General features: G+C 47.0%; 1 protein-coding gene across 1 annotated transcript in view; it reads left to right on the forward strand.

Moving 5' to 3' along the window:
- Window positions 1-15,218, forward strand: part of HEATR1 (HEAT repeat containing 1) — a 290,453-nt gene that overhangs the window by 80,464 nt on the left and 194,771 nt on the right. The window contains exons 13-14 of the mRNA XM_063918062.1: window positions 2,564-2,652; window positions 5,364-5,572. Coding sequence (XP_063774132.1) covers window positions 2,564-2,652; window positions 5,364-5,572 — 298 coding nt within the window. The remainder of the gene's footprint in view (window positions 1-2,563; window positions 2,653-5,363; window positions 5,573-15,218) is intronic.

Consider the following 15,218-nt stretch of genomic DNA (forward strand, 5'->3'; position numbering starts at 1 on the left):
CTACCAGAGAACAAGGTCCAGGACCTACAGAGATTAGTGGCTCAGGTACTGAGGACGAAAACAGTTTCTCTGCACCTCTGTGTGCAACTTCTCGGGAAGATGGTGGCGTCGTTCGAAGCTCTCCAGTACGGCAGACTTCATTCCCGACCATTCCAAATAAACCTCATTGCTCAGGGAGCAGGCTCGCACTGGCTTCTCCATCGGAGAATCCGACTTCAACCACAAGTACGGGTCTCCTTGATATGGTGGTCGTTACACAAGAACCTTACGGCCGGCAAGAAATGCGGCATTTGGGATTGGAGGATCCTGACGACGGACGCCAGTCTCAGAGGTTGGGGAGCCGTCCTAGAGGACCATCAGTTTCAAGGACGGTGGACGCTACAGGAAAGCAAACTACCCATAAATATCCTCGAACTAAGAGCAGTTTACAATGCACTTCTCTTAGCAGAAGACCTAGTCATGAATCAACACATCAGGATTCAGTCAGACAATGTCATGACGACGGCTTACATAAACCGTCAGGGAGGAACAAAGAGCAGGATGGCTTTAAAGGAAGCCACAAGGATCTTGTTGTGGGCAGAAAGAAGAGACATCATTCTCTCGGCAGTGTTCATTCCAGGTGTGGAGAACTGGGAAGCAGATTACCTCAGTCGCCAAGACATGCATCCGGGAGAGTGGTGCCTTCATCCACGGATTTTCAACATGATTGTGAGAAGATGGGGTCTGCCTCAGGTGGACCTAATGGCGTCTCGACAAAACCATCAGCTGCCCAGATATGTGTCAAGAACTCGAGATCCAGCAGCAGAAGGAGTGGACGCATTAACACTTCCTTGGTGTTACAGGAGGGTTTACATATTTCCACCATTCCCACTCATGCCCAGGGTTCTGAAAAGGGTAAAGCGGGAACGAGTGTGGGCCATTCTAATCGCACCAGATTGGCCCCGCAGGAGTTGGTACTCCGACCTGCGGGGGTTACTTGCGGAAGATCCTTGGAGGTTACCTCAGAGAGAGGACCTGCTATCTCAGGGACCGTTCCTACACCCCGACCTGAACAGGCTGCGTTTGACGGCGTGGCTATTGAAACCCGGATCTTAAGAAACAGAGGGATCCCACGAACGGCCATTCCTACAATGATTGCCGCTAGGAAGCCGGTCACAGCCAGGCACTACTACAGGATTTGGAGACGGTACATGGCCTGGTGTCAGGAACGGGGATGGAATTCAACGAACTTCCATTTATCTCGACTTCTACTTTTCCTTCAGGCCGGTCTAGAGGGAGGGCTCAGGCTGGGCTCTCTGAAGGTTCAGATTTCGGCTCTCTCCATCCTTTTTCAACAGCGGTTAGCATCCTTGCCAGAGATTCAAACCTTTTTACAGGGGGTTCTGAGGGTTCAACCCCCTTTTCGTCCTCCCACGGCACCATGGGACTTAGGTTTGGTGTTAGAATATTTGAAGTCACCGACTTTTGAGCCGTTGACAAGAACAGACCAGGGTCTCACAGATGAGGACGTGTCATTGGATGTTGTCCGAGCTCTGAGGGTATATGTACAGGTTACGTTGTCTTTCCGAAAGTCGGACCATTTGTTTGTTCTGTATGATGGGCCAAGGAAGGGTTGGCCGGCATCTAAGCAGACTTTGTCCAGATGGATTAGACTTGCCATTCGGCAAGCTTATATTTCCTGTGGCAAACAGGTTCCTGTTCAGACGGGTGCTCATACTACCCGATCAGTGGGTGCCTCGTTGGCGGCTGCCAGGGGTGCTTCCACTACTCAACTTTGCAGAGCGGCAACGTGGTCTTCAGCCCACACGTTCGCGAAATTTTACAAGTTTGATACTTTTGCGTCCGGAGAATCTAAGTTCGGACGTTTAGTTTTGCAGGCCACCGACAGCACTCCCTCCCTGGGGGAAAACTTTGGGACGTCCCCTACTGTATAGGACTCCAGTGTCCCCTAGTGGATGAAAGAGAAAAGAGGATTTTGGTACTTACCGATAAATCCATTTCTCTGAATCCTCTAGGGGACACTGGACGCCCGCCTCGGTGCTGTCAACCTGCTGTGTTCAAAGTTCTTGTTTTAATCAGTTCGTGCAAACAGCGTTAGTTTTTCGGTTAAGAGTTCTTGGCCGCTGTTTGATATGTTGTACGGTTCGGTTCCTCGCCATGGGCTATAGTGTCATGTCCTATTCTCTCAGTCAAATTTTTCAAACTGAGGGAGGAGGCATGTGAAGGGGGAGGAGCCGGCTGTGCAGACTATGCTAATTTAAGATTGTGCCACACCTCCGGTTCAAGGCTTCACACCCCTACTGTATAGGACTCCAGTGTCCCCTAGAGGATTCAGAGAAATGGATTTATCGGTAAGTACCAAAATCCTCTTATTTCTTGAAGCAGGTTAATTGATGAAAGAAGTGCTATAAAAAGGATGTGAATAATGTAGTGGCATTTCTGAAAGTATCTAATAACTGAACTAATGCGCTTCCTAATTATTGAGACACAACTTTTAATGCAGAAGTCAAGCACTGCAAATGATGATGTATGCATTACAACAAACATGTGTGTCTTCCTTCAGCTTTACCACAGCCACTTCAGTACAGAAGAAATGGTCTCAAATTTGCTCAGTTTGTTTGACCGAACAGATTTGTCTCAGGGTGACAGCTGGTAAGTAGTTCTCGTGAGATTTGTACTGTATGAAACATGGCCAGACATCCAAATAGTGGAGGTGGGAAGGGAGAATACTGTAGTTTGTTAAAAATCCTTAGACTCATGGAAGGAGGCCAGTGTTTCCTGCAAAAAGAATTAGGGGTATATTTACTAAAGTGTGGGTTTATAGACGTGGAGAATCAGATTCTAGCTATTATCTTCTAGAAGGTGCTAGATGATAAATGAGAAGTAGAAACTAATTTGTTGCTATGGGCACTTTAGAAAATATACGCCTAAATGTGGAAACCTGCTTAAATGATCCAAGGTGGGCCAAAGTCTGAGGAAGGTCTTGTGAGAGAAATTGTGATTGGCAATAACCAAATGTGTTATCGATACTATAAAATTCTTCCAATGCCACATTTAATGCTAGTGTTCAGATTACATTATATGTATTTATTTGAACTGTAGCAGCATTATAGCACTGATTAAAGTTTGACACTGCCCCAAATCACACATTTGGAACTTATACCCTAGACTAAAGGACAGAAAATGAACATAGAAAATCTTGTACAGGTTGAGTATCCCTTATCCAAAATGCTTGGGACCAGAGGTATTTTGGATATCGGATTTTTCCGTATTTTGGAATAATTGCATACAATAATGAGATATCATGGCGATGGGACCCATGTCTAAGCACAGAATGCATTTATGTTTCATACACACCTTATACACACAGCTTGAAGGTAATTTTAGCCAATATTTTTAATAACTTTGTGCACTAAAAAAAGTGTGTGTACATTCACACAATTCATTTATGTTTCATATGCACCTTATACACACAGCCTGAAGTTCATTTAATACAGTATTTTTAATAACTTTGTGTATTAAACAAAGTTTGAGTACATTGAGCCACAGAAAACAAAGATTTCACTATCTCACTCTCACTCAAAAAAGTCAGTATTTCGGAATATTCCGTATTTCGGAATATTTGTATATGGGATACTCAACCTGTATATACATTTTGTTAATTTTTTAGAAAACTCACCGGCTTTGTGGGTTGTTGTATATGTTGACAGGGCTTTTGATACTTGTATTTGTCTTTTAAAAAAGGAAAAGACAATAGGCTTAGGAATTGTCTTTACTGTGGGCAGAAGGGGTAGAGTTACTTACTGTAGTTTAGGAGGGGCCTTTTCCTTTCACCAAGTTCCCCATCCCACTCTTGTAGTGTTTTTACAACCCAGTTGGTCGTCTGCAGGGGATATATATGTAATTGCTGGCCGGCACTCCCAATAACAAACTTGAAGATGCCTGGGTGCCTTCAGAAATATAAATCCCAACAAGGTTTGTGCTAAAACTAATAGGATGAGAAAACCATACTTATCACGTAACCAGGTCACAGATATTTCCACATCTCCACAAGTCCAAGTTCATGTAAAAAAAGAACATAACAAAACACACAATAGTGCATTATCAACAACACTAATGATTTCAACACCAGCACTTGCAGTACGTGATGAATCTGGAGTGTAGATTGAGGGGGATTCCTCCACCAGCTGTGTGTCCCACAATAGCCAACTGAAAATACACCACCGTGACTGAGAATAATAATGGATACTTACATGTAAGCCAGCTCTGTAAATACACGTAGCTGTTTCTTTTCCCGTATACACATGCACCGATTAGTATATGGAATACTTCAGAAACTCTGCTTCATATATATAAAAAGTTTTTATTTGTTGCTCCAGCAACTTTTTAAAACAATATAAAAAGAATCAACAAAACTCCTTTAATTTCCATATGGTTGTTAGACAGTGATAACAAATGGTTGTAATAGTTACCAGTTCCTTTGGCACGCAGAATCCCGGGATAATCCCATACTCCTAGGTGCTAAATCCAAAAAACAGCCTAGTAGAAAAAAATGAGGAGCCTTGGAATCACCTTCGCCAACGCATTTCGATGCACAAGTCGTCTTTGACAAAGACGCCTTGTGTGTCGAAGCGCGTTGGAAAGGTGATTCCAAGGCTCCTCATTTTATCCTACTAGGCTGTTTTTGGAATTTAGCACCTAGGAGTATGGGATTATCCCGGGATTCCACGCTAGAAAAGGAATTTGGGGGGTCATTCTGACCTGATCGCTCGCTGCAGTTCTTCGCAGCGATCAGGTCAAAACTGCGCTGGCGCCGGGTGGCATGGCGTTGTTTGGCCGCCGTTTTGTGGGTCCGGCCAATGCAGGTGTGGCCGGACCGTGCGGGGGGTGGGCCACAGCGGCTGCGTGACGTCACACGCAGCTGCTGTGACCTGGACAGTGACGAGTAACACCCGGCCAGCCACAGGAGCTGTGTTGGCCGGTAGTTACTCTTCAAGTACAAAAGCATCGCCACTGTGCGATGCTTTTGTACTTGTGCGGGTGGGGGGGCGGCCTGACATGCGGGGCGGACTAGCCCTGTGCTGGGCGTCCCCCCGCATGTCAGTGTAAATGATCGTAGCTGTGCTAAATTTAGCACAGCTATGATCAGGTCGGAATGACCCCCTTGGTGACTATTACAACAATTTGTTATCCCTGTCTAACAACGATATGGAAATGAAAGGAGTCTTGTTGGTTCTTTTTATATTGTTTTAAAAAGTTGCTGGAGCAATAAATATATATAAAATCTATTTTGCAGTTCTAGAAATCGCAGTGACCTGTTATATTAGTTATTTTAAAATGATTTATTAAACGTCCTGTTACAGGTACAAAGTTCTGGAAGAAGCATTAGACCTCCTCCAGGATAACTCGATAAAAGACCACCCAGCGCTCTGCAGTACGGTGGTTCTGACAGCGATACCACACATGATTTTCACAAACAGTCAGTTTCACTCTGCCGAGAATAAAATGGCTGTACATCTGGGAAGAAGTGACATTTGTAGTCTGCATCCCCTACTAAAGGGCTGGCCAGAAGGTATAGCTATGTTTTATTTGGATTTATTTTTGACATAGTAAATTTCATAATAAAAAAACTGGTAAAATCTTGTTAGTTTTGATGATGTTGTATAGAGACCAAACTTGTTAGTTTTTGTTGCATTGGATCATACTTAACATATCACATACAGCTGTGTCCTCATACATCTTGCCTCAGTACACCACACAGAGGGCGATGCCTGGCTTAAGTGAGCCGGCAGGTCTTGCCTCCTTTATCAGAAAATGTGTCGTATCCGAATTACTAGGCGAATAAGAAGCACAGGTAGACTTAAAATAATATGCAGGATGCCTATATTCTGTGTGCGATCATGCCTGTATCTGCATACGAAATGCTATGCTACAGTGTTTTCTAGGAAAACTATGTAACAAACATTTCTTTTTCATCCATTAGGGGTCACTGGAGTACTCTTGGGATAATGGACGGTGCGATAGCAGGGACCGTGTGATAGCGGATATTTAAATGTGTAATCCTCCTCCCCCTCCATACTCCCCAGAAAACTCAGTGTTTTTTATCTTCACCAGGGAGGACATGTTCCTGAAGTCTCACAGGACTGTATTTTTATTTTCTCTTACGTCCTAGAGGATGCTGGGGACCCCGTAAGGACCATGGGGAATAGACGGGCTCCGCAGGAGACATGGGCACTAAAAAGAACTTTAGATATGGGTGTGCACTGGCTCCTCCCACTATGCCCCTCCTCCAGACCTCAATTTGATACTGTGCCCAGAGGAGACTGGGTGCATTACAGGGAGCTCTCCTGAGTTTTTCCTGAAAGAAATAATTTTTGTTAGGTTTTTTAATTTCAGGGAGCCTGCTGGCAACAGGCTCCCTGCATCGTGGGACTGAGGAGAGAGAAGCAGACCTACCTAAATGCTAGGCTCTGCTTCTTAGGCTACTGGACACCATTAGCTCCAGAGGGAGTCGGAACGCAGGTCTCTCCTAGCTGTTCGTCCCGGGGCCGCGCCACCGTCCTCCTCACAGGGCCGGAAGATAGAAACCGGGTGAGTATGAGAAGATAAGAAGACTTCAGAGGCGGCAGAACACTTCAGATCTTCACTGAGGTAACGCTGCGCGCCATTGCTCCCACACAAAACACACACGGCAGGCACTGTAAGGGTGCAGGGCGCAGGGGGGGGCGCCCTGGGCAGCAATTTAAACCTCTGGGACTGGCAAAAAAAGTGTGTGTATGTATGTATGTATATATATATATATATATATATATATATATATATATATATATACTCTGCACTGTATATTGGAGATCCCCCGCCAGTTTTTAAAAGGAATCAAGCGGGACCGAAGCCCGCCACTGAGGGGGCGGAGCTTGATCCCTCAGCACTCACCAGCGCCATTTTCTCCACAGCACACCTCTGAGAAGCTGGCTCCCTGGACTCTCCCCTGCTGAACACGGTGACAGAGGGTTTTAAAGAAGGGGGGGGGGACATCAATTGGCGCAGTGAATATATATATATGTATGTATGTATGTGTGTATATATATATATATATATATATATATAATAATAAAAGCGCTATCTGGGTATTTTTTCCAGGGTCATTGGCGCTGGGTGTGTACTGGCATACTCTCTCTCTGCCTCTCCTAAGGGCCTTGTGGGGGAACTGTCTCCAGATAGAGAATCCCTGAGTGTGTGGGGTGTCGGTACGCGTGTATTGGCAGGTCTGAAGCGGAAGGCTCTTCTAGGGAGGAGGTGGAACAAATGAGTGTGGTGTCTCCGTCAGCAACGCCGACACCTGACTGGTTGGATTTGTGGAAGGTTTTAAATGCAAATGTGAATTTATTACACAAAAGGTTGAACAAAGCAGAGTCCAGGGAATGTACAGGGAGTCAAGCCCTGCCTTTCACTATGTCGCAGGGACCTTCTGGGTCTCAAAAGCGCCCACTATCCCAAGTAGTAGACACTGATACCGACACGGATTCTGACTCCAGTGTCGACTACGATGATGCAAAGTTACAGCCAAAATTGACTAAAAGTATTCATTATATGATTATTGCAATAAGAGATGTGTTGCATATCACAGATGACCACTCTGTCCCTGACACGAGGGTGCGCATGTATAAGGAAAAGAAACCTGAGGTAACCTTTCCCCCATCTCATGAGCTGAACAAGTTATTTGAAAAGGCTTGGGAATCTCCAGACAAAAAACTGCAGATTGCCAAAAGGATTCTTATGGCGTATCCTTTCCCGGCTAAGGACAGGATACGGTGGGAATCCTCCCCAAGGGTGGACAAAGTGTTGACATGCTTATCCAAAAAGGTAGCGCTGCCATCTCAAGATACGGCAACCCTCAAGGATCTTGCTGATCTCAGGCAGGAGACTACCTTAAAGTCAATTTACACACATACTGGTACCTTACTCAGACCGGCGATAGCGTCGGCTTGGGTTTGTAGCGATGTAGCAGCGTGGACAGATACCTTATCTGCTGATATAGATACGCTGGATAAGGAAACCATTTTATTGACCCTGGGTCATATTAAAGATGCTGTCCTATATATGAGAGATGCTCAGAGAGACGTTGGCCTACTGGGTTCCAGAGCCAACACTATGGCGATTTCTGCTAGACGAGCCCTATGGACCCGACAATGGAAGGGTGATGCCGACTCGAAGAGGCATATGGAGGTTTTACCTTACAAGGGTGAGGAATTGTTTGGGGAAGGTCTCACGGACCTAGTTTCCACAACTACGGCAGGTAAATCAGCTTTTTTGCCTTATGTTTCCTCACAGCCTAAGAAAACGCCACATTATCAGATGCAGTCCTTTCGGTCGCATAAACCCAAGAGAGTACGGGGATCTTCCTTTCTTGCCAGAGGTAAGGGCAGGGGGAAAAAGCTGCCAACCACAGCTAGTTCCCAGGAGCAGAAGTCCTCCCTGGCCTCTACAAAATCCACCGCATGACGCTGGGGCTCCGCTGAGGGAGTCCGCCCCAGTGGGGGCACGTCTTCGACTTTTCAGCCACGTCTGGGTTCACTCACAGGGGTTCCCTGGGCAATAGAAATTGTTTCCCAGGGTTACAAGCTGGAATTCGAAGAGGTGCCTCCTCGCCGGTTTTTCAAATCGGCCCTACTGGCTACTCCCCCAGAGAGGGAGATAGTTTTAAATGCAATTCAAAAATTGTGTCTTCAACAAGTGGTGGTCAAAGTTCCCCTGCATCAGCAGGGGATGGGGTATTACTCAACCCTGTTTGTAGTCCCGAAACCGGACGATTCGGTCAGACCCATTTTAAATTTAAAATCCTTAAACCTATACTTATATAAAGGTTCAAGATGGAATTGCTCAGAGCGGTCATCGCCAGCCTGGAAGGCGGGGATTATATGGTGTCCCTGGACATAAAGGATGCATACCTTCATGCTCCCATATACCCACCTCATCAGGCGTTCCTGAGATTTGCTGTACAGGATTGTCATTACCAATTTCAGACGTTGCCATTTGGGCTTTCCACGGCCCAAGGATTTTCACCAAGGTAATGGCGGAAATGATGGTGCTCCTGCGCAAGCAGGGTGTCACAATTATCCCGTACTTGGACGATCTCCTAATAAAAGCGAGATCAAGAGAGCAGTTGCTGAACAGAGTATCACTTTCCCTGAAGGTGTTGCAACAGCACGGCTGGATTCTCAGTATCCCGAAGTCACAGTTGGTTCCAACGACTCGTTTGCCATTCTTAGGCATGATTCTGGATACAGACCAGAAAAGGGTTTATCTTCCGATGGAAAAGGCCCAAGAACTCATGAATTTGGTCAGGGACCTATTGAAGCCAAAAAGGGTGTCTGTGCATCACTGCACTCGAGTTCTGGGAAAGATGGTGGCGTCTTACGAGGCCATTCCATTCGGCAGGTTCCATGCGAGGACTTTCCAATGGGACCTTCTGGACAAGTGGTCCGGGTCACATCTACAGATTCATCAAATGATCACCCTGTCCCCCAGGGCCAGGGTATCTCTCCTGTGGTGGCTGCAGAGTGCTCAGCTTCTAGAGGGTCGCAGGTTCGGCATTCAGGACTGGGTTCTGATAACCACGGACGCGAGCCTCCGAGGTTGGGGAGCAGTCACACAGGGAAGAAACTTCCAAGCTCTCTGGTCAAGCCAGTAGGCTTGTCTTCACATCAACGTGCTGGAGTTGTGGGCCATATACAACGCCCTTCGTCAAGCGGAGAATTTGCTTCGCGACCTACCGGTTCTGATTCAGTCAGACAACATCACGGCAGTGGCTCATGTAAACCGCCAAGGCGGAACAAAGAGCAGAGTGGCACTGGCAGAAGCCACCAGGATTCTTCGCTGGGCGGAAAATCATGTAAGCGGTCTGACAGCAGTCTTCATTCCGGGAGTGGACAACTGGGATCTACACGATCTACATCCAGGAGAGTGGGAACTTCATCAGGAAGTCTTAGCAGAGATTGCAAGTCAGTGGGGACTGCCTCAGATAGACATGATGGCGTCACGCCTCAACAAGAATCTACTGAGGTATTGCGCCAGGTCAAGGGACCCTCAGGCGGTCGCAGTAGATGCCCTGGTGATACCGTGGGTGTTCCAGTCGGTCTATGTGTTTCCTCCTCCTCTTCTCATCTCCAAGATATTGAGAATCATAAGAAGAAGAGTCGTACAGACAATTCTCATTGTTCCAGATTGGCCGCGAAGGGCCTGGTTGTCGGATCTGCAGGAAATGCTCACAGAAGATCCGTGGCCTCTTCCTCTCAGAGAGGACCTGTTACAACAGGGGCCCTGTCTGTTCCAAGACTTACCGTGGCTGCGTTTGACGGCATGGCGGTTGAACGCCGGATCCTAGCGGAAAAGGGCATTTCGGATGAGGTCATTCCTACTCTGATAAAGGCTAGGAAGGATGTGACCGCAAAACATTATCACCGTATATGGCAGAAGTATGTATCTTGGTGTGAGTCCAGGAATGCTCCTCCGGAAGAATTCCATCTGGGCCGTTTCCTTCACTTCCTACAGACTGGAGTGAATTTGGGCCTAAAATTAGGCTCCATTAAGGTTCAGATTTCGGCCCTATCCATTTTCTTTCAGAAGGAATTGGCTTCTCTCCCAGAAGTACAGACTTTGTGAAGGGAGTGCTGCATATCCAGCCTCCTTTTGTACCTCCAGTGGCACCCTGGGACCTTAACGTGGTGTTGCGGTTCCTTAAGTCTCACTGGTTTGAACCACTTAAAATGGTGGAATTAAAGTATCTCACTTGGAAAGTGGTCATGTTGTTGGCCTTGGCATCGGCTAGGCGAGTGTCGAAGTTGGCGGCTTTATCTCACAAAAGCCCCTATCTGATTTTCCATGTGGATAGAGGGAATTGCGGACTCGTCCTCAATTTTTGCCCAAGGTGGTTTCATGTTTTCATATGAACCAACCTATTGTGGTGCCTTTGGCTACGTGGGACTTGGAGGATTCCGAAGTCCCTTGATGTGGTCAGGGCATTGAAAATGTATGTGGCCAGAACGGCTCGGGTTAGGAAAACAGAGGCACTGTTTGTCCTGTATGCAGCCGACAACGTTGGCGCTCCTGCTTCGAAGCAGATTATTGCTTGCTGGATCTGTAACACGATTCAGCAGGCTCATTCTACGGCTGGATTGCCGTTACCAAATTCTGTAAAGGCCCATTCCACTAGGAAGGTGGGCTCTTCTTGGGCGGCTGCCCGAGGCGTCTCGGCATTACAGCTGTGCCGAGCTGCTACTTGGTCGGGTTCAAACACCTTTGCAAAGTTCTACAAGTTTGATACCTTGGCTGATGAGGACCTCATGTTTGCTCAATCGGTGCTGCAGAGTCATCCGCACTCTCCCGCCCGTTTTGGAGCTTTGGTATAATCCCCATGGTCCTTACGGAGTCCCCAGCATCCTCTAGGACGTAAGAGAAAATAAGATTTTAAACCTACCGGTAAATCTTTTTCTCCTAGTCCGGAGATGATGCTGGGCGTCCGTCCCAGTGCGGACTACATCTGCAAGACTTGTATATAGTTTTTGCTTACATAAGGGTTATGTTACAGTTTTGATCAGTCTCGGGCTGATGCTGTTTTGTTTCATACTGTTAACTGGTTCGTATATTCCAGGTTATACGGTGTGGATGGTGTGGGCTGGTATGAATCTTGCCCTTAGATTAACAAAAATCCTTTCCTCGTACTGTCCGTCTACTCTGGGCACAGTTCTTTAACTGAGGTCTGGAGGAGGGACATAGAGGGAGGAGCCAGTGCACACCCATATCTAAAGTTCTTTTTAGTGCCCATGTCTCCTGCGGAGCCCATCTATTCCCCATGGTCCTTCCGGAGTCCCCAGCATTCTCTACGGATTAGGAGAAAAAGATTTACCGGTAGGTTTAAAATCTTATTTTTTCTTCCACAGTCCTTTCCCAGCTTACTAAGAAGCGTGGGTCCGGGACTGTGTGTGCTGCTGTAGCAGCATAAGGCTTGTCGGCACTTATGAGAGAAGTCCCACCATAGACCTTATCGGCAATTGCTGATTCAGCCATGGCTGCAGGAGCAGGATGGAGCTTACAGAGAAGGCCCGTCATTGACTCCAGAATCCGGCAGGTGTGGTGAGTAAGGAGCAGGCGGTCAGCTCACGCTGCCGCCGCTACATGTGTATGTGTATTTTCACTATTGGGGGGGGGGGGGGGTTTACAGGCGCTGTGCCCGACACCCTCTCCCCACCACCGCTGCTGTGGAACTTAAAGGCGCATGCTGTTAAATGGCGCTGCCTCCGACTTCAGTGGTTGTGGAAAGCATCCACTCTCCCCACACCACTACAATTCAACATAGCCGCGGCGGTCAGCTCCTGCTGCTGCTACTTAAACTTATCTTCAGCACTGGTGCTACACGCGGCGGTCAGCTCCTGCTGCTGCTACTTAAACTTATCTTCAGCACTGGTGTTACACGTGGCGGACAGCTCCTGCTGCTGCTACTTAAACTTATCTTCAGCACTGGTGTTACACGTGGCGGACAGCTCCTGCTGCTGCTACTTAAACTTATCTTCAGCACTGGTGCTACACGTGGCGGACAGCTCCTGCTGCTGCTACTTAAACTTATCTTCAGCACTGGTGTTACACGTGGCGGACAGCTCCTGCTGCTGCTACTTAAACTTATCTTCAGCACTGGTGCTACACGCGGCGGTCAGCTCCTGCTGCTGCTACTTAAACTTATCTTCAGCACTGGTGTTACACGTGGCGGACAGCTCCTGCTGCCGCCACTCCATTGGGGCTGTTTAGCTTCTGGAGGAAGGGGCGCTTAGGCTGTGGCCACTGTGTGTGCAGACGTTATAAGTAGCGCCAGAAGTCCAGCCGCGGAGTTCTACTCTCGCCGCTGGGCACCGTCACCGCTCCCCAGCACTCAGACCGCCCGCACCTCTGCCGGCGGCTGCTGCCGCTGGCCGCCATCACTGCTCGGCGGCAGCGCTGACCACAATGAGATACCCGCGCCGGTCAGGGCTCAGCACCTGGCAGACAAATCACTAGAGCAGAGACTCTCGCGCTGTGGGTATGTGGGGGAGGTCTTTACCTATTGTATATGTGCACAAATTTCCCCTGCTCCCCACGAGGCGCTGTACTTGTGAGCGGTGGGTCACCTCATGCTGCCACCATGGGGAGGTATTTATCCATCCCCATCTGCCACTTTGCACTGGGTTAAAGTTGTGGGGGGTATAGATACAATTCAGACCCCAGTCCAGCTCAGCTTAATACTGCATGCATTAACTTGTGCATAGCTGTTCACATACCTATAGGCATAACAGGCTATTCAGCCTATGCTGAGGATATATGGGGTACAGTTATATTGTGTATCTATGGTGTGTATGTATAGATACATATATATTTTTATATATATATATATATATATATGCCAAGAAATTGAAGAAGCAGGGAGCGCCAATAGTGCATTAAAAGAGTACAGCAATTTTATTTTAAAACTCCAGATCGGTCACAAGTATGAACCCGTACCATAAAAGGCGGTCAAACCACCGCTCGTATAACCAGCATATGATTTACCCCACTGTGCAAACCAGCATTCTCAGTACCAAATCCAAAACGTCAGACCACGGGCGTGGTCTGACGTTTTGGATTTGGACTTCAGTACACATATAATGCTGTGGCCACCATTTTATAATTCCTGTTTCTTCCAGGCATTTAGTGTCGGTCCTACAACACACGGCCACTGGAGAAGGCAGGGGTGTTTAGTAGTGTTGTTTCAGTAAACCATACTGAACAGCATATAGCAGTGGTTCTCAAATTTTTTGTTTCTATCAGGGCGCCCTAGAATTTTTATTAGGGCACCCCTACAAGTGTCTTGAAGCATCCCAGGGTGCCACGGACACAATTTGACAACCACTGGCATATAGTGTGTACCAGTGGTGCACTCAAGCACGCTTTTGTACAGTGTGTATTGCAGCTGTCCGCTGCACGGAAGACCGTGTTTCTCTGTAATACTGTCTCAGCGCTGTGCTCAGACTAGAACCATGTATAGTTCATTCCTATAAGTAGCCATCTTTTCTCTCATAGTTTACCGGGTTACTCTGTGTTACTATCTGACGATTCAATGCCAGTTCTGATTATCTCAGGAAAAAGAGGTTTTATTACATTCAGATAAACGCTTTTCTGTGCACAGCGAAGTCTGGTTAACTGTCCTTTCCAACTAACTGGGAAATTACGTTAGCAGTGGAATGTTGAGTTACAAAGTTAACTATTTCAGTCCCAGCTGCAACAACGCTTGAAGACCCATCGCAGCATCAGCGGAGGGCCCTGCTAAAGTCCGTTTATACTGCAGCATAAGTGTTGTGTAGACTTGCTTTAGTTGGGTTTTGAGTTATCATGGCTGTAGTTGCATAGGCAACACAGCTCACATTAGGCCCACAACAGGGTCATTCCTCAGATCACCCTTTACTTCTAAATGATCACATTTGTGAATTCACCTGAGTATTTGGCTACGTTATCTATGGAAGTTGGCCAAGTAAGTTCTTACTATTATTGAGGCTGCTTTATTCGTAAAATAGTGGGGTTGCCTTATGCTGGCGATATTAGTTCTTATTAGGACAAATTAGGGTTCTCAGACTACTGGGGGAAAGGATTTTCCTACCGTTGCACAAGTTCCTAAAAGAAGATACGCTAATCCAGCGTTCAAGTCTTTTGACACCTCAGTCCTTTCCAGTCAGAACCGTACACAGTACATGTGGTACAAGATGTGATTTTCAACAAACCACTAGCCGTTGTCAAAACACAAAGCCAGCTGACAAACCAGTGGCATGGTGGCCTTCCAGCCCATCTCTGATCTTCAGTTGTGTGAGCATGTCTTCAGACGTTCCTTTTGACGTTGTTGCAGACATAGACAGATGTGTGGTTCCGCAATTTAGTGTCCAAAGACTACACAATGGAGTTCAATTTTCCACTGATGCAGTTCAGGACAAGTCTGCATGTGTCAGCAGACAAAATGTCAGTGTTGTAGGCCGCTATTCAGTCTCTCGTAGACTCAGCAGTTTTTCTTCATCCGGTACACTGTTTCAGAGATTTAATATCAATCTTTTGGTAGTACCAAAGCCGGACAAACCGAGATTGACCCTACCGTGGCTCAATCAGTACGTCACTTACTACAAATTCAAGATGTAATCGCTGCGGTCAGTGATTGTGGGTCTAAACCA

This window comes from Pseudophryne corroboree, chromosome 4 (assembly GCF_028390025.1).
Source record: "Pseudophryne corroboree isolate aPseCor3 chromosome 4, aPseCor3.hap2, whole genome shotgun sequence".
Taxonomy (NCBI): domain Eukaryota; kingdom Metazoa; phylum Chordata; class Amphibia; order Anura; family Myobatrachidae; genus Pseudophryne; species Pseudophryne corroboree.